Genomic DNA, 22,818 nt, shown 5'->3' on the forward strand with positions numbered 1-22,818 from the left:
GGCAGCGAGCATTCATATAGAAATGACGCTGAATTCTATGCAAAGCTGAAGGTAAAAATTCCAGTCCTAGCAGAATCAGGCCATCGCTGAAAAGTCCCATCGAGCTGTTCCTGAAACGCAAAGATTTTGAGTCCATTTCTGGCAGAAAGAATGAAGATAGCATAACCCCTATGATAGCATATAGACAGCCAAAATAGATGAGAAATATCCAGACAAACAACGTGGTGCAGAACGACGTGGAAAAAGTCGGTAAGGTATAATTGCTCAAATTTTGTGTGAATGTTCATTAGAAGAAAGAAGATTGTTTACGATTGTGAAATTTAGAACTTTATTCTAAGGAACTCTGTGAACAGTCTCTAATCTGAAAGTTAACCTCGTTTGTGAATAAGAAGAATTGTTTAGAAGAGATCTTTTTGCAATTTTTGTATGTGATAGGATTAACTTGATGCGATAAGAAAAGTAGAATTTAGTATCTCAGTAACATTTGAATGGTTGTTAGTTTTGTTCTTACGAGTAATACTACTGAAAGGAATATGCTTAACTTAACATCATTTACTTTATATCCCATTGTGTAATTACTGTGTTTAGCATGCCTTATAAATTTAACTAGTTTTGAATGTGTTAATCTCTTAGTTCGAGTTTATTTAGTATTGAGCATAATTAAGTGTATGAGTTTGTAATGTGTATTAAATACATGTCATATTTACTTGAACCTGGGTCATGCCTGATTACAATTCCAACTTACCACTTATAAAAATAGAACCTATTTTGGCAGGAAGGATTTAGAGAGTGAATATAATAACAGATTTAGGTCACGACTGCAATAATCTAGATCTATGCAGCAGGTAAATAAGATACTGGGTAAGAAAGCTAAGAATGTAGTACTGTCTCCCTGAGCAAGGATCTTTTCTACTATAGGATACTGGCTGGCGCAGCAAAATATAAATTCGCCAGTGTCCGAAGAGGAAACAATCCTAGATATAAAAATAAGATTAAAGTAAGAGAATAAGAGAATAAATCTCAAGAGATAAATATATAACAATAGAGCAGCAGGTAGGATTTTGATCGTATAAGGTTTAAGTAAGAACGGATAGATAAAGGTAAAACAACTAATTAAGTATAAAAAGCATAATTAAATATAAAAACATCGATTTAACAATAGAACAACTTTTTAACAATACATTCTCCATTCAGATCTGTCCCTGGCCATATCTTTCAGAATTTCAGAATTCACAAGTGCATTCCAGTTGCTTCTTTAACTCCATCCACCCATCTAATTCTTGGTCTTCTTCTCCTGCTTCCATCAACTTTAGCAAGCATCATCATCATCTTCTCCAGATTGTCATTTGCTCACATAATATGTCCGAAGTATGACAATTTCTGCTTGATGATCATAGCTTTGAGGGAGCAATCTGGCTTTATTCCGTCTATCATTGATTTACTGGTTTGCATTGCAGTCCATGGTATTTTTAGTAAGCATCTCCAAACCCATAATTCAATTGCATCTATCTTCCTTCTTTCACTCTTTCTCAGGGTCCAACTTTCACATCCATACAGTGCCACAGGGAATTGCTTTCACAATTCTGATTTTTGTTGTGAGGCTAATATCTTTTATCTTTAAAGATCTTGCTTAAATTTGTCATGCTTTCTTTCCAAATAATAATCTTCTTCTAACTTCTTCAGGTTTTATAACAACCATCTTGATCAATTCGAGATCCTAGGAGCACAAAATTGCTAACTGCTTCCATTTTCTCCCCATCTACTTCAAAATCATTAAGTTCACATGTTGCCATAACTTTTGTCTTTTTGAGGTTAAGTTTGAGACCATATTTAGCACTTTCTTCTTTAACTTTCATAATAAGTTCCTCCAAATCTTCTTTGCATTCTGCTTTATCATGATATCACATTGTGGTATCATGTCTTATATCTCAGATCCATGGCAGTTAAATTTTTGATGAAAGCAGACTATACTTGATGTGTTGTGATAGGATGCCATGTTGCAGGCCTCTATCTGTTTGGAAAATTGTTGACAAATTGGGCAATTCTGTGTCAACATCAGTGATACCATACTGAGATGGAAGCACAGGGAATCAACTGCAAAAGTGGACAATCCACCACACTCTCTCTCTCTCTCTGAACATAACTGTAGGGTGCTACAAAGGATAATAAGTAAAAACTGACATGTTGAATACAGAGTTCTGAGCACAGACTGGAAGACAAAAAACATTCAGAACCAAGGCTCACAACATGGGTTTCCATGGTAGGACTGCAATATGCAAGCCCCACATTATCCGAATCAACATGCAGCGTTGTCTTTAGTGGTGCAAAGAGCATGTACAGTGGGACATGAAAGCTTGGAAAACTGTTATGGAGTGATGAATCATGCTACACACCTAACAAGCAGATGGATGGGTACGGCAGATGCTCAGTGAACGTATCTTACCAGAGTGTGTGACCCAACTAAATTTGGAGGTGGTAGTGTGATAGTATGGTCCTGTTTTTCCTGGTTTGGCCTTGGACCTCTCTTTGTGGTGCCACGAACACTGAACTCTGAGAAGTATTTGAACATCCTGGACAATACAATGCTTCCTACTTTGTGGAGTTTCTAAAGAACTAACCATTGTATCTTTCAACAAGGCAATGCGCTGTATCATAAGGCTGCTGCTGCTGTAACTGCATGGTTTGTGGACAAGAATTTAACCACAATTGCTGCGACTGCCCATTGCAGGGCCCCGATCCAACCCTACTGAACATCTGTGGGATTAACTGGAGCATTGGGTGAGGTCAAGGGACATCAGACCAAAAACAGTCCAGGACCTCATTACATACCTACAGGAAGAATGGTCCAAAATTCCCATTGATCACTACTGTATGTTCGTGGAGAGTATGCCCTGTAGGACTGCTGCAGTCAGTGCAGCAAAAGGAGGTAGTGCATCTTATTAAGGTGGTTGCCATGAAGTTTGTTCCTCACACTATGGTGTCCATTGACTTCTTTCCAAGAAGTGTATTTTATAATAATGTTACAGCTGAGCTGGATAAAGGGAATGGATACACTATGATAATGTTGGACTTAGCTAAGGCATTTGATAGGATACCACAAAAGGTGTTGCATAAACTAGAGAATATGGGATTGGAATAATAACTGTTGACTTAAATAAGGGTGGCTGACTGACTGGTATCAGAAAGTGGTATATATGGGGATGTAAATTTGCCAATTTAAGGTGAGCAGTGGTGAGTCCCAGATATCAGTCCTTCAACCATTGTACTTTAATCTATACATTAATGATACTGGAAAGTGGCTGACTTAGGAGATCTTCGGTTGTTTGCTGAGGACACAAAGTAGGTAGGGCATCAGAGCTGTTAATGATATACAGCCATCCCTCGATTTTTGTTCCGGGTTCCACTCCATCAAGCAGAACGCAAGTCGGTTTGGATGTAAGTCAATACATTAAATCAACAGAGTTATAGGGGTTAGAGACTTAACTGTAATAAGTATACTGTCATTTTAATTTTTAAACCTTATAAAACTGTACTGTGCATTACTGCCACTATAAAACATGAGAATAATCACCCAAATCTTCCTCCACAATCACATCTTCATTATGTGAAGGACCAGGCTGCAGCTTTTCTGGTATACCCCTTGGGTTTTTGATGAAAATGTCCAATGTGCTTTGCTCATTCCTCTTCTTCTTTTCATCATAAATTTGTTTATAGCAAACAAACGCATCATGTACTTTCCTTTCTACTAATAAGTAGCATTCAACATTGGGGCCCATGTCATTAACCATTTTGAGAACATCGCTAACTGCAGTGAACATTTCTGCAAGACCCTTCACTGTGGATTGTTGACCTACCCCTCCTTGTTTCTCTTTTCCCTCTTCTTTTTCTCCTTCTTCCTCTTCTGAAACACGTTATTCCAACAGTTCGGCCAATTCTTTGTTGGTCAGCTCTTCAGGGGCACTTCCTATGAGTTGAACTATGAGAGGTCACTTCTTCCCAAACTACAGCAATATTTTTAATAGCATGATAAATATTGAATGCTTTCCAGAATTGCATGAGAGTCTGTTTGTTTCCTTCATTAGCAGAAATGGCTTGTGAAAAAGTTCTCCGTAGATAATAAACCTTAAACACTACTAGAACTCCCTGATCCATCAGTTGGATCAATGAAGTAGTGTTTGGAGGGAGAAACATGACCTTGAACTTGGTGAAGATCACCGATATAAGCCGGATGACCTGAAGCATTATCTAGAATTAATAAAATTTTAAATTTTACATTTTCTTTCACACAATAGCTTTCCATTTCACTCGCATAATAGCTGATTAAGGCATCTGCAAACAATTTTTGACTTATCCATGACTTCTTTTATCTCCGCTAATGAACTGGAAGAGTATGCTTCCTAATGTTTTTGAAGGCTCGTGGATTCTCACTATGCCATATCACAAACGGGTTCAGTTTATATCCAGCCATTACTCCCTAACAGAATCATAACATGGTCTTTAAGAGATTTGAAACCAGGCATAGAGTTTAGCATTTTTTACTCTTCATTTTTGCTTCTTTCAACTACTTTTTCACATCTGCTCTCATTGCATACTCCTCACCTTTCAAATAATAATAATAATTCTTTGAGTCAATCAGAGAAGGCAACTGATTGAGAAAAAAGAAAAAAGACTTCTTGTTGGAAGCATAAAAGCACGGTAGAAAACAAGTCGTGAGTTTACAGAAATGTCATAAAAAAATTTGGACAAAAAGGCAAGAATGATGATAATAATGGTAAGTACCAGCAGCATAGGAATGACTAGTCATTAATAATGCTACATTCCTATATAAATGTGTATAAATTCATATGAAGAAAATATAAAAGAAATATGACATAGAGGCTTATTGATTATGCTATTCTTGATAGTGATGTCTTTAGACTAGTTCAGGATACAAGAGTCTAGAGCAGTAGTCGCCAAAGTGGTCAAAAATAATATTTAATTCGGTTAACTTTGATTACCTCCATCCTGAATGACAACACAATTAAGAGTGAATTGTGGGAACAGTGACATGAATAGGACCTGTAAGATGGAATAAGGTCATGAAAATAGTTACGAAGGCCAATCAAGTAGGCCAAAATGATGTATTTACCAATAAACGGATGTGGTGGTTCCTGCCTGGCCGGTGCAACAGGAGCGACATTGCAACACGTGCGCAGTTGCTTATTTACTTATACTTACACATATTCGAACCCAGTCTCATTTTTGCACATTGACATACAAGTGAGCATTAATGTTCTAAAATTCATCAACATACATATTAGGTAATATTGAAATTACGTAATAGTAAAATAGATGGGGGTCGATAAAAAGTCAAGAAACTCTTGAAGGGGTCGACGGTCAAAGAAGTTTGGCGACCCCTGGTCTAGAGGATATTTGAAATAGGAAGTAATCACTATTTAGTTTTGAGCAGGATAACAATGAACATCACAAGGAAAAGAAAAACATGTATGAAAGTTTTAAAAAGAATCCAAATTAAGTAACTTTCAGATAAGAACTACAGAGTCAAATATATACATAGCATAGGAGAAAAGGTGAAACAGTTTGAAAATACATATGAAACTTTAGAGACACAGTTGCAAAATCTGGAGAAACATGAGCCAACTCATCCAGCAAAACATGGTGTGGTGAGGTTGCTTGCAAGTATAAAAATTAGAACAATATGGGGGGCTAAAGATGTTAGAGAAGTATTCCAAGAAAAGAAGCTGTACTGAGAGTTCCTGGCAGGGAAATGAACACATACCTGCAGAGAAATATAATAAAACTAAATTATAAGTACAAGTAAATAGACAAATTCATGGGAAAACTTTGGGAAGAATATAGGGGATAAATATCATAAAGGTGACAAAATATTCTGGTGGTTATCGAAAAAAATTGAATTTTTTATTTTATTTTATTTTTTTTTTAAATATCTGACAACACACAAAAGGTCACAAGACCTATAGCATATCAGTACCATGTGTAGGCTAGAGGATAAAGAAGAAAGGAGGAATTCATTGCCATCTTTTATCTGCAGAACAGGCATAAGGCAGAAACTGAACATCTCGTGGATCTGTGAGAGAGGGATCATCATTTGAGTATTTCTTACAGAGTTCTTTTTTTTAAGGTTACGTGGTGGTTAGCATTCATAGTGAAGAATTTATGGAGGCAAAAATGGAGATCCTCCACAATAATACCATTAAAAGCAAAAAATAATACAAGAATGCCATAACCATACATCAGGGGAATATCAGAAAAAAATAGAACACTGCATAAATATAACATTAAGGCAACCTTCAAACCACCTGCAAAATTAAAAAATATACTCAGCTCATCCTAAGATCTCCTTCTTTACCTTTCCACCCAGGGGTTTATAAAATTCAGTGCACCTGCATCCTACCCTAGGGGAAACAGGGCATATCATCTCAACAAGAAAAGATGAACATAAATGCCATATTAAATTCCTCCATTATGTTAAAACAGACTTGTCAGGCCATAAACTTCATCAAACATGTCACAGAATCAATTGGAAAGGTACCAAGTCCCTACACTGCACCAAAAAAACCTGGTTTCAAAACAGTTCAAGGAAACTTGTGAGATGCTGAAACATCATTCGAATCTAAACAAGAATGATGGATTGGTAATTCCAAGAATCTGGAGGACATATCTGCAACCTATATACCATCCAGAACCCCAACACAAGAAAACCTTAATACAAGATGGTTGCAGAGATGTGTTTAATGTAGTTATGCTATAAAACTTTATTGGACCACCATTCCAGTTCTATACCAGTCCCATTTCGAATCTAGCAGCTGTAGGATGTGAAGTGGTGTCTTGAGCAATAATACCATGAAGCTTGGTATTATTACTCAAGTTTCTAACAGTTGGGCACTACAAGGTTTGTCCAATGAAAAGGAGGAATTCAATGTACTGTCATCTAAGAAGCTATGAATAGGATTTGAATTCAATGAGAGTATTTCATTTATATACAGGAGGAAGAGAGCAGGTGAAGTACAAAACCCTAAGGCACTCCTGCACTGATGGGGTATCTGAGGAGAGGAAACCATCCACTATAAATTGTAGTGAGTGATCTATGAGAAAGTTGGCAATCCATCTGCATAAGACAGATGGCAGACCACAGAATGACAATCTGTTAAATAGGTCCCTATGTCAAATCCAATCAAATGCTTTTGAAATGTTGAGAGCAAGCACAAGAGTCTCTGAATTTTTTAATGACAAGTCCAAAGGTAGGTATGAAGGCTAAAAGACTGACTGTGGATTGAGAGTGGCAAAATCCATTTTGCTGGTCACTAGTTAGTGTATCTCCAGGTGGTGCAGAAGATGGCTGTTGATGACCTTCTCTATAGTTTTTGAGAGAATAGAAGTGTGAGCAACTGGACAGTAGTTTGTTGGTGACTTATTATCTTTCTTTGGAATTGGCTGGATGCGGGACTGGGGAGGAGGATTTATTAGAAAATTTATTAAGCATTTTTGTGATGTCCTTCTGGGGGAAAGATCAGTAAAGATGTGCTGTGAGCAGAAGAAGCAGAGGAAAAGACTGATGCTAAGATGTCTGTCTATCTTTTAGGTGATGTTATTAAGGCAGAAGTCATGATCGACAGCCTTGGCAAATAATCAGATGGCTCAACTACCATTTGAGATGGAGGTAACCTTGATATGTTCAGTCCTTATGAAGTTTGTTTTAGATTTGTTGATTTTCATACAGGTGTTTTGGGCTGTAGTGTTGGTTGAATAAGAAGGTGAAGTTTTTAATTTTTGGCAATGAATGTTGCCAAAAATTAACTTGGATAAAGATTAGGAATTTTGAGTGGAGCAGGGAATGAACATCCTCATTCCAGTTAGGGTTATTTCAGTCACTGATATGGAGGTGCTTTGAGCAGAAAAGTGGAAATAGTATTTAGGTCATGGAAAAGAGATATGAGGGTAAGAAAAGCTTGGAGAAGGTTAATCTGTAGAAAAGAAAATATGAACAAGGTTATGGAGGGAGTTGTTAAGACTAGAACAAACATCTAGAGTGTATTTGGAGACTTCACTGTGCATAATTCAACCCCCCCCCCCTTAACTTCACTGATCAAGTTGGAAGGAGGACTAATTAAGAAAAGGTCCAGGGGGTTAGGAGAATTTGTGTTAGATCATGACTGAGAACAAATACAGATCTCCTTCCAACTTAATCAGTGAAGTTAAAGAAGGGAAGTCAGTTTGAATTAAGAATCCTTTCTTTTAGTGTTGCATGGTGATCAGCATTCATTTTAGAAATTATGGACTTTACAACCATGTTATAAATGCTATAAAAAAAAGAAAGACTCATTCTCAAAAGGAGGGAAAATTTAGCAGCAAATCTTTCCACTGATGATGCAGCCACACATGGATACCCACTATCCAGCAAGCAGTCATTACTTGCTGGATAGCAAGTATTCATGTGTGGCATCACAGCAAGCCTTGCATCCTCCCAGACTATAGGAAAGAAGACTTACTGATGATCATTGCAGGCAAGCTCACAGCCAACTGATGCTGTCATCATCGAAGGCTGCCTATCTTGCTGAAGCAGGGCCAAAGCACTGCAAGACTATCAGGATCCTCTTTTCTTGAAGTTCATAGTTCACACTGCATGCAAACATGGCTGCAGGGTATTGGATCCCAGTGATGTGAGTCTAGAAAATAGGATGGTAAAAAAAAAATCAGGAAGAAAAGAACAGACAAAGATGGGAGAAAAAAAACCCATTACCACAATAATATTTCTTATAACCTTCGGTTTCATTGCATTTGAGTAAAATAAGGATGAAAAGAATATAAATTTCTCGTTGCATATAACTTACTTTCTTTCCCAGCAAAAAAAACTTACTACATCCATTCAATGCGTTAACTAAGTTTCTATAATGCCCAGTTACAATAACATAATAGGTCACTAAGCCTAACATCTTAAAGTGAAGATGTTAATACATTATTTGGCGAGTTTCGATAAGTGTTCTGTTTAAGTCATCTCCTAAAATTACACTTGTAATAGGAAAGTGCCATCCATTGTTTTTATTTCATAAACTGCTCTGGAGATTTCTTAAGTCTGACAGAGTTCAAATAGAAATTTTAGGCTTATTTTTATGGGTGTACTGTTAACAGAGATATCCCATAAAAGTAAACAAGCAAATTTTGATGAAAACAGAATGCAAATATGGAAAGCCTAATGAAAATTAAAATAGCACCTCCATAGCGCAATTGGAAGAAAGACGGTACATTGCGCCCTTCGAGTGGAGTAGGCCTAAGTTTGATTCTCGTCGCGACGGGAGGAATCTTTATCTGGACAATTTCAATCAAAGGTGAGTTAGCTGATCTCATACGGAGGTAGCAGAGTATTTCCTCCTGGAAACTCGGATTTTTCATCCTGCATACAGACAAATCGGCTCTTCAGAACACTCTCCAATTTACAGACAAAAAATACTAGTTGTTGTGCTGGTGGAGGTGGGTAGTAGATGGCGTTGATGGAGATAATTCGTAGTAGAGGTTCGGTGTAGTGGTTGAAAGAGTTGTAGGTGTCCTCCCGCAATGAGTCTTCGGACTTCTTGGAAGTGTCAGGAATAATAATAATATTAATAATATAAAATTCTCTCTCTCTCTCTCTCTCTCTTGTTACCAGTGATTTCAACCTATGGATTATGGAAAGATTTCAAATGGGTTATAATTCTATTTCTGTGAATATCACCATAACACAATATTTCACTATCCAAAAGTAAATATTGTTAAGTAACTGAAATGTAAAAATAAAATAATGAAAAAAAAAAAAAAAGAAAGAAAAAGCACAGAAATCGACTAAATGTGGAAGATGATCTTCAATGTGCATTTTCCTCAACAGTTCCTAGGATCAAGTAACTAGCCACTAAAAAACAAGCTCAATATTATTTTTTACAAGGAAATGGAAATAAAGTCTGAGTTCACTCTGTAATCTTAAGAAAAAAATTTTTGGTTTTACAGGCTGTTTGACTTCCCAGTAATTCCTTGAATTTCAAGAGTTATAACAGAGGAGGACTAAATTTGAATTTGGAAGATGATTAAAAACTTTTGTTTCAATCAGCAAACAATATATTTAAATTTTTCACTTTGTATTCATTATATGAAGTCTGTATGCAATCATACTTTGAAACTAATTTAAATGAAATAAAACTGTTTCTTATAGTGAAACAGAATTTCGTTTTTACTCTGAATATCCCAGATCGTGAGGTATGCTAACAGTGAAAAATGGGTTGTGATAGTATGAAGGTTGAAAACCACTGTTCTATACTATCAAACCAATGAAAAAACCAGTTGATGGAATTTTGATTTGTACAAGTTTAAGTTTTTTAAAGCATTTTTCAATTAAAAGATATTCTCAATATTGCAAAAAATTTAAGTTACATAAAGTCAGATTAAAATGGTTATAAACTACTGGAAATACATATAAAAATGAATACTGTGCCAAACATATTGACAATGTTTGGGGCATCTCTATATTATGAACATTCAAGTTCATGAATTGTTTACTCACTTAGTTTCCATGGGTTATTTTTGCATGTTAAGTACCACATATAGAAGGCATTCTTCGTTCTTTCTGACATATCTTGGATATCTCCTCTGAAAAACCTACTTACATATGCTTGACTCATTTTTGTCATTTCTGCAATCATTGTCTGCTTGATATTATACCTCATAACAAAATTGCGGATTTCTGATAGAACTGCCATCTCTCCTTTCCTAAAATTTATGTATAGACTATTAAGAATGTAGCAAAATCTGTAATAACTATAATAATAATAATAATAATAATAATAATAATAATAATAATAATAATAATAATAAACAGCATCAGTTTTTATACATGAAAAGTTAGATAATATAATAATAAATAATTAAATTGACATGTTAATTAACATCATTTATAATGATCCTGATCCATCACTTAGATATATTTTTAATTGTGTTTTTATCTAGATTGTGTAAGAACAGATAATGTAGGAGAGTATCATCACTTAGAACAGGAGATCAATGATTAGCAAAATAAGTGTTTGAAACAAAAGTGCTAAGAGAAAAACCATACTGTAGGTAGTTTTATTTATTTATTTTATTTATTTTTTTAAAATGTGAGTTCTATTCATGAAAGGTTGAAAACCTATCATGTCTTAGTATAGTGACTGGGCTGATTATTAAGTAATGAGAAACCCTGCCCTAAAGACCTAATATGGAAAACCTTTTGAAGCCACTTCAAGCCTTCAAATAAGCAAGGTAGGAGTCTCGCATCAGGCAATGAAATTTATCTACACCTAAAGACATTCATGACTATGGTAGATATGAACCCACAGACTGCTTGTTGGAGAGTGTGTATGCTATCAATTTGGTTAGGAATGATTTAGAAGATAAAAATAAAAGCTGATCAAATCAGTGATGTTGCAAATAATAGACTAATTTGTAAGAATATCGTAATATCTGAAACATACCTTAATAGCATATAATGGAAAATGCCTTTTGATTTACATGTAACACTAGATGGATTCCCCAAAGGAAAAAATTACAAAAACCATGGGTACTCTGGGTTATAATCTTTGGGCAATATGCAAGTGCTTATAATAATAAATACAGTCAGCTGCACTTATTATAATTAAACAGAACTACTTAACACATCAATAAAATCAGAAAAATACTTCATTCCTTTTTAAAACTGATGTCTTCTATAAAATTTAAAATTAATAATGTATTAGATGCCAATTCTCTGACAAGGATGATGAGAGTTAGAATCGATGTATTTACCAGTATGAGTTGGGTTTTCTATATATCGAGAACTGTCAATTGCCATTTGGTTGATGTAGAATGAGAACATCCAGAAAAGGAAGGCAATTGTTATCTTCTACTTCTAGGGTAAATTTTATTCTTGGTTAACTTAATTAATTTTTCTAAGAAATTAATGAAAATCAGACAAAGAGGAGTTCTATACAGCAAACATATCAATGTATCTGTATGTTGATGATATGTAAACTGATCGTTTAGGTGAAAAAAAGTCCAGAATATGTTAAGGGACTTTCTGAAAAAATATGAAGATCACTTCAACAGATTAATGTACAAGTTGCTTTCTGTCCAGTTCGCAAACTTAATACATTCCTTTATCTCACCAAAAGACAAATATCCTCCTCTATCTTATCCTGGAGTTTATAGAATCCCCTGTGGCTTATGTTATTATGGATTTATATTTCTCTTTTCGATCTGCACAAATTCATCTGGAGAACACCAGGAATATATTTATCTTAATCCCAACAAATCCAGTTTAGCAAACTACGCGTTATCTACAAAACACAGAATTCAGTGGAAGAAAACCAAAGTGTTGCACAAAAGTTACTTTCTTCTAGAAAGACTACAAAGAAAGCTTCAGAATCGGTTTGTGAAGCACATTCACAAACCGATTCTGAACAAAAATGATTACCTAAAACTTTCTCAGAATCGGTTTGTGAATGTGCTTCACAAACCGATTCTGAAGCTTTCTTTGTAGTCTTTCTAGAAGAAAGTAACTTTTGTGCAACACTTTGGTTTTCTTCCACTGTTCTTCCACTTCAACCATTACTCATCATTCATGTGTTCCATAATTGTAATTAAATTTTGTTTATAATTTAAAAATAATTAACTAAATCAATTTACTGTAATTTATTTTGAATATCTATTAATGCAGATGGAGCTATTCTCCTTCAGCCGATATTGCACATAATATCACATGCTTTCAATTAAATTCTTCTTTTTTGAGTTTTCCTATAACTGTATTGACAATGGCTATGAAACTTAGTCAAAAATTTTACAATGAAAATATCAAACATAAGTGTTTCTGGTATTAATGTTTTATAATGAATTCTTCTGTTTACGTCTTCATTTTCAGATGAATACATGTTAATTTGTTTTCACAGCATTGACTACAACACAGAATTCTGTGTTGTAGTCAATGCTGTGAAAACAAATTAACATGTATTGTCAACACATAAGCCTTTCCACGCATCTTATCAACTACATTGTTGTTGTTCATAGTGATATTTCATAGTGGTTCAGGATACAAGAATACAGGGAAGATTTGAAATCTAAAGTATCAGCTATTTAGTTTTGAGTGATCAATGTTTAGTTTCATGCTGAAGAGAAAATGTATGACAGTTTCAAAAAGAATTAAAGTCAAGTAGCTTTTAGAGGTTGCTGGTTGTTTTTGGAATTACAGTAGGTAACTAATGCTATGAGGTCAGTGTATTGTATCTATTAACTGTCAGTTTGCCTTGTTAGTAGGATCAAAATACTTGAAATGTTAGTGAGGAAAATCATCCAAAGGCAAGTTGATGGCACTAGAATCTTCTATATAGAGGACAGTATGGTCCTGTTAAAGGTAGATCTAGATTTAGCAATCTTCTCACATTCCATAATAGAGCGAAAGCAAAGCTATAGCGTATATGTGTGTGTGCATGATGAAAAACAGTCCACAAACCACAAAGGAGCTGAAGTGTATGTGGAAGAATTTATAAACTTGTAACTGATGCCCTTCTCAGTCCCAATAATGTGTATAATGCTGATTAAATTACATTATAACAGCAAATCACAATGTGAAGGACATTATTAGCAAAGAACAAAGAAAGACTCCCAGGGCTCTAATGCACCAGACATGCACAGATGTAAGCTGCTGCTGGTGACAGGAAAAATTAAATGCTCTAGGGTCTTGAAAGCATTAAAATGTACTCTGCAATATATCATGAAACAGCAATGGCTGGATTACATTAGAATGGTTTGAAAAGTTTTTTTTTTTTTTTTTGGTGCTATAAAACTGAATACACTGCATGTGTTGGCACCAGAAGAGTGCATAATTCTTCTCATTCTGGACAACTGTTAAGCTCACCCCAGAGCTGAGTAGGAGTTTAGCTTAGCCCAGAAGAAAAATGTTTAGGCATTGTGTTTACCACCAAACTGTACATCCATTACCTGACTCCAAGACCAAGGAATAATATAGTCTGTGAAGACTATGTATCACACTTTACATGAAATGTTTTTGCCAGATGTCAGAAATTCCAGCAAGCCAGTAGAGACATTTATTAAAGAATTTAATATAAAACAAATACTTTAATTAACTGCTAGTGCCTGAGAAAAGGTACAAGAATCAGCACTAAAGAAATGATCATAAGTTGTATCCTGTCTTGATGTTTGATAATATTCCTCATGAAACTGTTGGCAATAGCTTTATAAGATTTAATGTATTAAAGGAGAAAGAAATTACTCATGAGTTGCTTGAGTATGCAAAAAAAAAAAAAACATCAGGACCTGATGCCAAGGGTAATGAAGAAAATCTGGCTGAGTGAATGAATAGTGGCAAAGAAACCCCTGTTGTTCTGAATCCTGATAATAACAATGAAAGTGAGGATGATAACAGTGATGAAGATGAAACAGATATAGATGACAAACTCACTATTGACAAGTTAACATGTTGACTCCCACTAATTTATGACAGAATGTCCCAGGGGCCATTTTTTAATTTCTTTAGAAAATCCAAGAGCTAGTTGCTAAAATTATCTTAAGTCTATGGAGCTAATAAAATGAATTTTTCTCACTTGGAAGAACACCTTTATTACATGGTTTAAAGCATCAGTGGCAATGAGCTCCATATTTCAGAGCTGAGTACCATCTGATGCTTTAAAGCATTAAACAATATTTTCTTCATATTAGTGACTGATGTTAAATCTTACAGGGATAAATTCCAAAACAAATTATTGCAAAGAAACTTTTATTGAAAAATTGAACAAAAGCCAAGATACAAACTGGCAAAAAAATATTCACATATGTATGGATGACATTATTTGTGACAAATAACACTGCATTTAGATAATATCCTGGATAACCAGGACAACTTGTCATATAGAGTGTGTCTGTTCATCTTCCCTCCCTGGTGTTGCTTCACATTTTATGAGAATGTGCTGTTGTGGTGCTTTATTTCATCTCAAATAGTCATTCATATGAGGTAAAAGTTAAAAGTTTTTTTTTTTTTATGTTAATTAAATTATATAATCAAATAGTGTCATAGTACCACCAGAATATTTATTGAATAAATAATGTCTGTTTGAAAGAATCATTTTGGCAGCAGGCAAATCATCTTCTTTTCTGACAGATAACAAGATAGCATTTGGTCTTGTCAGTCAATTCTTGACATAAGCTTGTTATAAATTCACAATTAGTAGCAGTTTACTTACTTCTCCATTCTTTTGATTTCTACTTCTACCATTTTATTTTCAAAGTCTGTCAAGATATAACTTTTATCCTTACACTTGCTTATCATCACTCTGTCATCACATCTTGCAACTGTTTCTCTTTTTTTATTCTTAACTTATTTTGGAGTATGTTTTCTATCCATTCTTAATGTTCCAGTACACTGACGAAATGCTAAATCGACCTTGCCAGAGGACCATGGAGTCATCTAAGGAAAACTCTAGAACCTAGATAGTATACCTCTGACATCCTTTTATTGAAATAATTGACAACTAGTCTTATTTTATATAACTGGTCTGTTGGTTTAGGCTAACTCAATCAGGATTTTTTGAAGAATGAAGTGATTGCAATATCAGAAGAAACTGATTTTGATTTATACTCATTGCAACACCTTAATTATGAAATAAAGGATCTTTCTTCAAGGAATCTTGTAACTCGTCTTTTATGTTACCAACATGCAAAAACACACCCAAAAATATTAACAACTCTTCTATAGTTACATCTTTTCATAGATAAATTAGGGATTGCTCTTTGGTTTCTTTAGACAAAAAATATTTGAGTAGCATTATAACTGGCTTGGTCCACAACTTCTTATAGAAATTCATCTGTCAATAGAAGACAAAAGAAATCTATTCTATTGTTACCGTTTAGTAGAATTAGCAGATTTTCATTTTTAGTCAATGGGAAAAACTTTATGTCAACTGGATCAGTTTGCCAATCGATTTCATTTCCCTTTATAGTCAGCATTTGTTTCATTGTCTTATTCATGTGTGTTATTTACATTCAGGAGTTTTCTACTAAAATGGTATCATTTTGAATTTCATCTTCGAAGTCCAAATTATAGAGTTCTCCGATATCTTTAATAATTCATCAGCAGGCATTCAGATGGACAAGGCTTGTGCCTTGTCCATTTGAATGTCTGCCATTTTCAATCAACATCACTTTGCAACACAGAAATACCACTTTCTTGGATTTATGTTAATTTTGTTTGATTATTCGAATTGTTGAATCATTTAAATTCAAAGTTCTTGCAACAACTCTTGGTTTTTCTCCATTTTTCAACTGATCCAAGATTTTAATTTTTTCTTCGAGAGAAATGAATTTTCTTTTTAATGTTGGCTTTTTCCTTTTCGTTGCAGTTTTAGTGTCCATTACTATAAAATATTTTTTTTTTTTTTTTTTTGCATAAATAAAGTATTACATATCACTGAAATAAAGAGCCAAAAGGCTTTACTTCGGCAATGCAAAATTATTCAAATTGAATCCAACATTATTTCAAAGCTGAATAGAGAAACTACAAGAGTTTTGTGTCGAATATAGGAACTATAAGTTTCAGCAGATCCAAGCATAAGCAAACCTTTCAGGTAGAAACGGGTCTGGGTAGTGACCCCCCCCCCCTCCCCAAATGTACAGCATCATACATGTCCACAAGGAGATGTGCTTTACATTATGGGAAATACTAAGGAAAGTGATCGGAGCTTACTTCACCTTTACCACGAGTTGCCCCTGTCATGAAAGGTTTGCTTATGCTTGAATCTGCCAAAACTTTTATAGTTTCTATATTCGGCACGAAACTCTTGTAGTTTCTCTTATTTGGCTTTGAAATAATTTTGGATTCAATATCCACTTAATTTGAATAAAGTATTACATATTGTATGTAACTAACTAGAAAATAAAGTGCTCAGATTGAGATTAACACATTTATGATTTTTAATGTCCTGGCAGAAAAGTAACACAATTTTCGCCAATAAACACTTAATAAGGTAAACAATTGATGTCTAATCTTTAGAGGTACCTGTGGCATAATTAAAATTAATAACTTAACATGTATAAAACCAACAGTAATAACTTTAATTAATTAAAAGGTACAAATATTTTGTACTGAAAGTACCAGTACATCATCAGTGTAGAACAAACCGTTAAAGTAATGGAATACAAAGTACAGAACAGTCGGTGGATTACCAATTAAGTTGTTGCCACGTGCCAGAAGATTAATATTAATAAAATAATATTAAATAATTCTTAAAAACTATTTCATTGATGGTGGCATAAGATTCTCCCAAATTTTTTGGGAAAGAGAAACAGTCATTTCGATTCAAATTCGACCAATATAAAAGGGCTTCGCAACTTTCTTTAAAAAGGCGTTCATATTTAAACCTGCATTTGTGGAGAAGACAAGCTTTATCTCGCTGGATATTATGCTTAGTGTTAATGCTATGTTGTGCTAGACCAGACTTATGAGATTTCATGTATTTAGCCAGTTTGTCACTTGTTGCCATCTACAAACTGGCACCTCTATCATTCTGTGGCAAAAAAGAATGAAGGAACATCAGTATTATATCAAATACATGAAACCTCATAAGTCTGGTCTAGCACAACATAGCATTGACACTAAATATAATATCCAGTAGGATAAAGCTTGTCTTCTCCACAGATGCAGGTTTAAATATGAATGCCTTTTAAAAGAAAGTTGCGAAGCCCTTTCAGATCAGCTGAATTTGAATAGAAATGACTGCCTCTCTCTTCCAAAAGTTTGGGAGATTCTCATCTTATGCAACCATCAATGAAATAGTTTTTAAGAATTATTTAAAAATATATTTTAAAATATTTGTACCTCTAATTCATTAAAGTTATTAGTGTTGGTTTTATACATGTTAAGTTATTAATATTAAACAACTGATGTACATGCATGCTAAAGAGGTATTTCCTCTAATATAAATTCGCTGCTTATAAATACATGAGCAGTATGGGCAGACACAAATTTAACGAAGATAAAATTTGATTTGTAAGTTGCGTGATGAAAAATATATGAAAAGATAAAGGCTTACTACAATTTGCAGATCATGTTATATCAAAATCATGTTGTACAAGTACCACGTTGAACAAAGGTTACCACAATTTGTAGACTGCGTTATATCGAAACCATGTTGTATAAGTATTGCGTTACAAGGTTACCTGTATTTTGGTTTTCTAAAGCACACATTTTTTCTAACTGTATCAATCCACCTAGATCATGGTCTCCATCTGGATCTTTTTCTAAAATCCTGGCATCAAACGCCTGTTTTGCTAACCTTTCCTTTCCCTTCTGTTTAAGCGACCATACCACCTTAGGTTAGCTCGGTGCACACATTCTTCAATGCTGACAATTACAAGTTTCTTCATAAAAGATTAATTTGTAATATGATTTTGCCACTAATGCCATCATCACTCTAGTAATTTTCCACACAATTCTCAATTCTGTGGTATCCAGCTCTTGACCTAGTGTTTTAATTTCAATCCAGCTCTTAGATCCATAAGTTAAAACTAGTTTGAAAACCGTATTGTATACAGAAGTTTGAGTGCTTCAACTAATTTCTCTTTTATTCCACATAAATTTATTCAGTTTGCTCCATACCATACCAGTTTTGCTTATTCTGTTGTTGATTTCTATATTTAATTTGCCATCTTCAAATGGAACATAAATAGCTGAAATGTTTTACTTGTTCTATATCTTCCCCAGCCAAAGAATTCTGCAGATATATGCAGGATTTATTTAGAATTAAAACAACATTTACATAAAGTAAAGAGCTCAGATTAACATCTCCAATTTTCATATCAAGTTTAATGCCACTTTCTTTCATAATGTGATCTATAAAGATGATGAATAACAATTGTGCATCCTTGCAGCACACCTGATTTTACATCAGATTATCTTCCAGTACCTTCTTCAATTCTACTACTGACGTACAACTCAAATCCTAATCCTAATTCTGTGGCTTCCTCTCTTTGAGAGGGTTGCAGCTGATTACCAGAGTGATAATAATGCAAGGTAGCTTCCTGTTGCCTTCTTTGCAATAAGTATTTATGAATGTAGTCGTGTGTGTTTACAGGGCTGGTTTTCCTGCCCTGTTCTGGGAGACAAAAAACCAGTTTCAGGGTGAAAAAACTCCCTAATTCCATATGAAACCGGCTAACTCACCTTTCGTTGAAAGAGACCAGATAAAGTCTCATGTCACTGATGGGAGATAATATTGACTGCGCTACAAGGGCTCACAACTCAAATATAAACTATATACGTGTGTAGAGGCTTATAAAAATCCATTAAGCCTCCAACATGATAAACTATATATTGCTCTGTATAATAAATGACAATTTTTAGGGAAAGACGATGTATACTGTTATATTAATTAAAAACTTTAATTAATACTTCCTATATCTCGGTAAGTTACATTACCATCTTCAGGTAACATAAAATTAATGATATGTGCGCGCAGGCACTAACACTGAACAAATATGGCTGAAGACAACTGAAGTTGGTCCTAGAGTCTTAAAAGTGCCATGTCACCTAGTGGGCTAAATTGGGTAGTGGTGCCTGTTGGGCTGATGTTCTAAGAATGCAAGCTTCCCATATTTGGGGCAGTCTCATGCATCCAAATTTGTTGAGGTTTGGAGATTTTTTTTTAGAGCTGAGGCTGATTCCAGGAATAATCTCTCATATTTATACTTGCTGCAGTGTAGTACGGTAGCTTTCTTCCAGCATATTTTGTGGCGGGTGGCTGTATTGATGGAAACGGATATAATCCTTAAGTTCAGATATCCTGATATTAGTGGTCCTGCTTGTTTGGCGCCGTAGTAAGACAGTTAGCAACTACAAGGGACCTGGTATACTCCAGGTAGGTCTAGAGGAAGTGGATGGCAACACTAGAAAGCTACCTTACTACACCACAGCAAGTATAAATATGAGATGTTATTCCTGGAATCAGCCTCAGCTCTAAAAAACACGCCAAACCTCAACAAATTTGGATGCATGAGATTGCCCCAAATATGGGAAGCTTGCATTCTTAGAACATCAGCCCAACAGCCAAGACTACTATCCAATTTAGCCCACTAGATGGCATCTTTTAGGACTCTAGGAATGACTTCAGCCATATTTGTTCAGTGTTAATGATATGTGCCTGCATGCACATATCATTAATTTTATGTTCCCTGAAGATGGTAATGTAACAATACTGAAATATAGGAAGTATTAATTAAAGTTTTTTAATTAATATAACAGTATACACTGTCTTTCCCTAAAAATTGACAGTTATGTATCACCAACATGTAAGTTTATTTACAAGAATTGCTCTGTATAATGGCTTGTTAGCACCACATAATAGTTTTGGAAAGCTTGACTGTTGGAAGCCTGTTATATGCATTTACCAGATCTACAAAATTTAAGTGCAGATCCTTGTTATATTCACAAGATTTCTCAATTGATTTGAAACAAAGTAAAACTCTAATCCTGACAACCTTTATTTTGGCCTGAATCCGTTTTTTCCCTCTAAGTTTCCCTCGCACACTTTTTCTTAGCCTCTTCTCAAGCATGCTTCTAAAAATCTTACTTGGAACAATCGGTAAGAAAATTCCTCTACAATTCTCACTTTGGTACATCTGTCACAAGCATCCATGTGAAATTGCAAGTCATTCTGGAAAGTAGTATGTTTCATACAACTGTTTGAAGCAAAAGTGTTGTCTGTCCCTTAAAATGGAAAAAATTGAGTATTGTGCAGTTACAAAATTCTTTCTAAAAGAAGGTTTAATGCCAAAAGAAAGAAATTAATAAAAGTTTATGGGCACTCTTTCCTTCATTTTCGACAATAAAGAAATGAGCTGCTGAGTTTAAACATCGCTGTACCAGCCTTGAAGATGATCCGCATAAAGGACGTCCAAAAAGTGTAACAACACCAGAAATCATTAATCAAGTGCAGGATATAGTATGGGATGACCGGTGAGTCAAAGTGTGCGAAATTGCTGAGACTATAGGCATTTCAAAAGAAGGTGTGGGATATATTTTGCATGAAGAATTGCAAAAGCTTTGGGCAAGATGGGTGCCACGATTGTTCACAGCAGATCAAAAACACACTCGCATGAAAATCTCTGAACAGTGCTTGGAGCAATTTAACAAGAATAAAACTGATTTTGTGCATCGATTTATTACTATGGATGAGACTTGGATTCACCATTACACACCAAAATCCAAAACAGTGAACAGAAGCCAGTTTAGTGCCAAAAAGTCGGTTCCATCAGCAGGAAAGGTCATGGCATCGGTGTTTTGGGATGCTAAAAGGCATTTTGCTTATTAATTATCTTGAAAAAGGACAAAACAATAACCGGGGAATATTATTCCAATCTTTTAACCAGACTAGATGAAAAAAAATCATCTTTCATCAGGACAATGCACCTGCCCACAAAGGTGTTTTGGAAATGGGAAAATTAAAGGATCTGCACTATGAATTGTTGGAACATCCACCTTATTTCTCAGATTTGGCTCCCTCTGACTTCCATCTCTTCTCAAAACCAAAACTTTTCCTCGAAGGTCAGCGTTTTTCTTCAAATCAAGAGGTGATTTCAGCTGTAGAGGGGTATTTTGCAGATCTTACTGAGAACCACTACAGGGATGGGATAATGGCACAGGAGCATCACTGGAATAAATGTATTAGTCTTAAGGGAGATTATGTTGAAAAATAAAAATGAGTTTGAAATTATAAATTTGTTTTTTCATTGTTAGGCCAAGAACTTTTCAGACCACCCGCTTATAGATGGATTTAGTAGATTTACTTCTCTTTTTAGAGATGGATATTAACTCTAATACAACCATCTGGATTCAAACCTCTGACCAGGCCTTCTGAATTATGCAGCGTTGGTCACCATAAAACTTTTATTCCTCCATATCTGAGCATTTCTGGTTGAATATTATGTACTCCAGCTGCCTTAATTATGGAAAGGCATTTCAGGTTTTAATGGCTTTTTCTACCTCAAGTACTGATATGTACTCCTATTTGCATTCCTCTTGAATGTTTTCGATATCACTATGCTGTTACTACTTGTTTCATTCAGCAATCTTTCAAAGTAATTAATCAAGATAACTAGAATACTTTTATCTTCAGTTTCATGTCACCTTTATCATCTGTTTTCTTTTACACTGCTCTTCTCTATTTCTAGGCTTTTTCTATAGCCTCCGTAAGATAAATATCTTGAAAGAAGAAAAATATTCATCTTCTGGAGGCCATAGAAAAAGCTTAGAAATGGAGAAGAGTACTGTAAAAGGAAAATTGTGGAAGGGGAATGAACATGACATCAGTAGCAAAATCATATTAAAAATTACAATATTAAAAAGGAATTTAACATTATAAGTATTCAAGAATGTGTGGACAATGCTAATCCAAGGTGATTAGCATTGTCATCTTCCAATGTCAAAGTGATTTTCTATGATCACTTTGACAATGGAAGACAAAAAAATTAGCAAAACAGTAATGCCAGTTATGTCAGAGAAAAATGACCCACCAGAAGATCATTTCTGTATCTCTAGTTGAAATGATATAGTTAGAAGTTCATCATAGTTTATTCACAATGTGAAAAGGGTAAAGAGATTTATATTAAAAATTAAATATTGCAAATTATGGTCTTCCAAGTCTCTCTATCTTGAGCTAACTGGTAGATGTCAGATGGAGTTTTACTTCAGTCTACTGGTGCTTTCACATATGTATTGCCAAAATTGTTTGCGTGGTCTTCCTCTACTGCGATTGCCAT

General features: G+C 34.7%; 1 protein-coding gene across 1 annotated transcript in view; it reads right to left on the reverse strand.

The window, feature by feature from the left end:
* The window catches only part of LOC150101019 (uncharacterized), a 78,273-nt gene that overhangs the window by 40,296 nt on the left and 15,159 nt on the right, over window positions 1–22,818 (reverse strand). Inside the window, exon 2 of the mRNA XM_090402148.1 lies at window positions 10,550–10,755. Within this exon, the coding sequence (XP_090258274.1) occupies window positions 10,550–10,755 (206 nt within the window). The remainder of the gene's footprint in view (window positions 1–10,549; window positions 10,756–22,818) is intronic.

Source organism: Typopeltis vanoorti, chromosome 12, assembly GCF_054136105.1.
Source record: "Typopeltis vanoorti isolate ZY-2024b chromosome 12, IOZ_Tvanoo_1.0, whole genome shotgun sequence".
Taxonomy (NCBI): domain Eukaryota; kingdom Metazoa; phylum Arthropoda; class Arachnida; order Uropygi; family Thelyphonidae; genus Typopeltis; species Typopeltis vanoorti.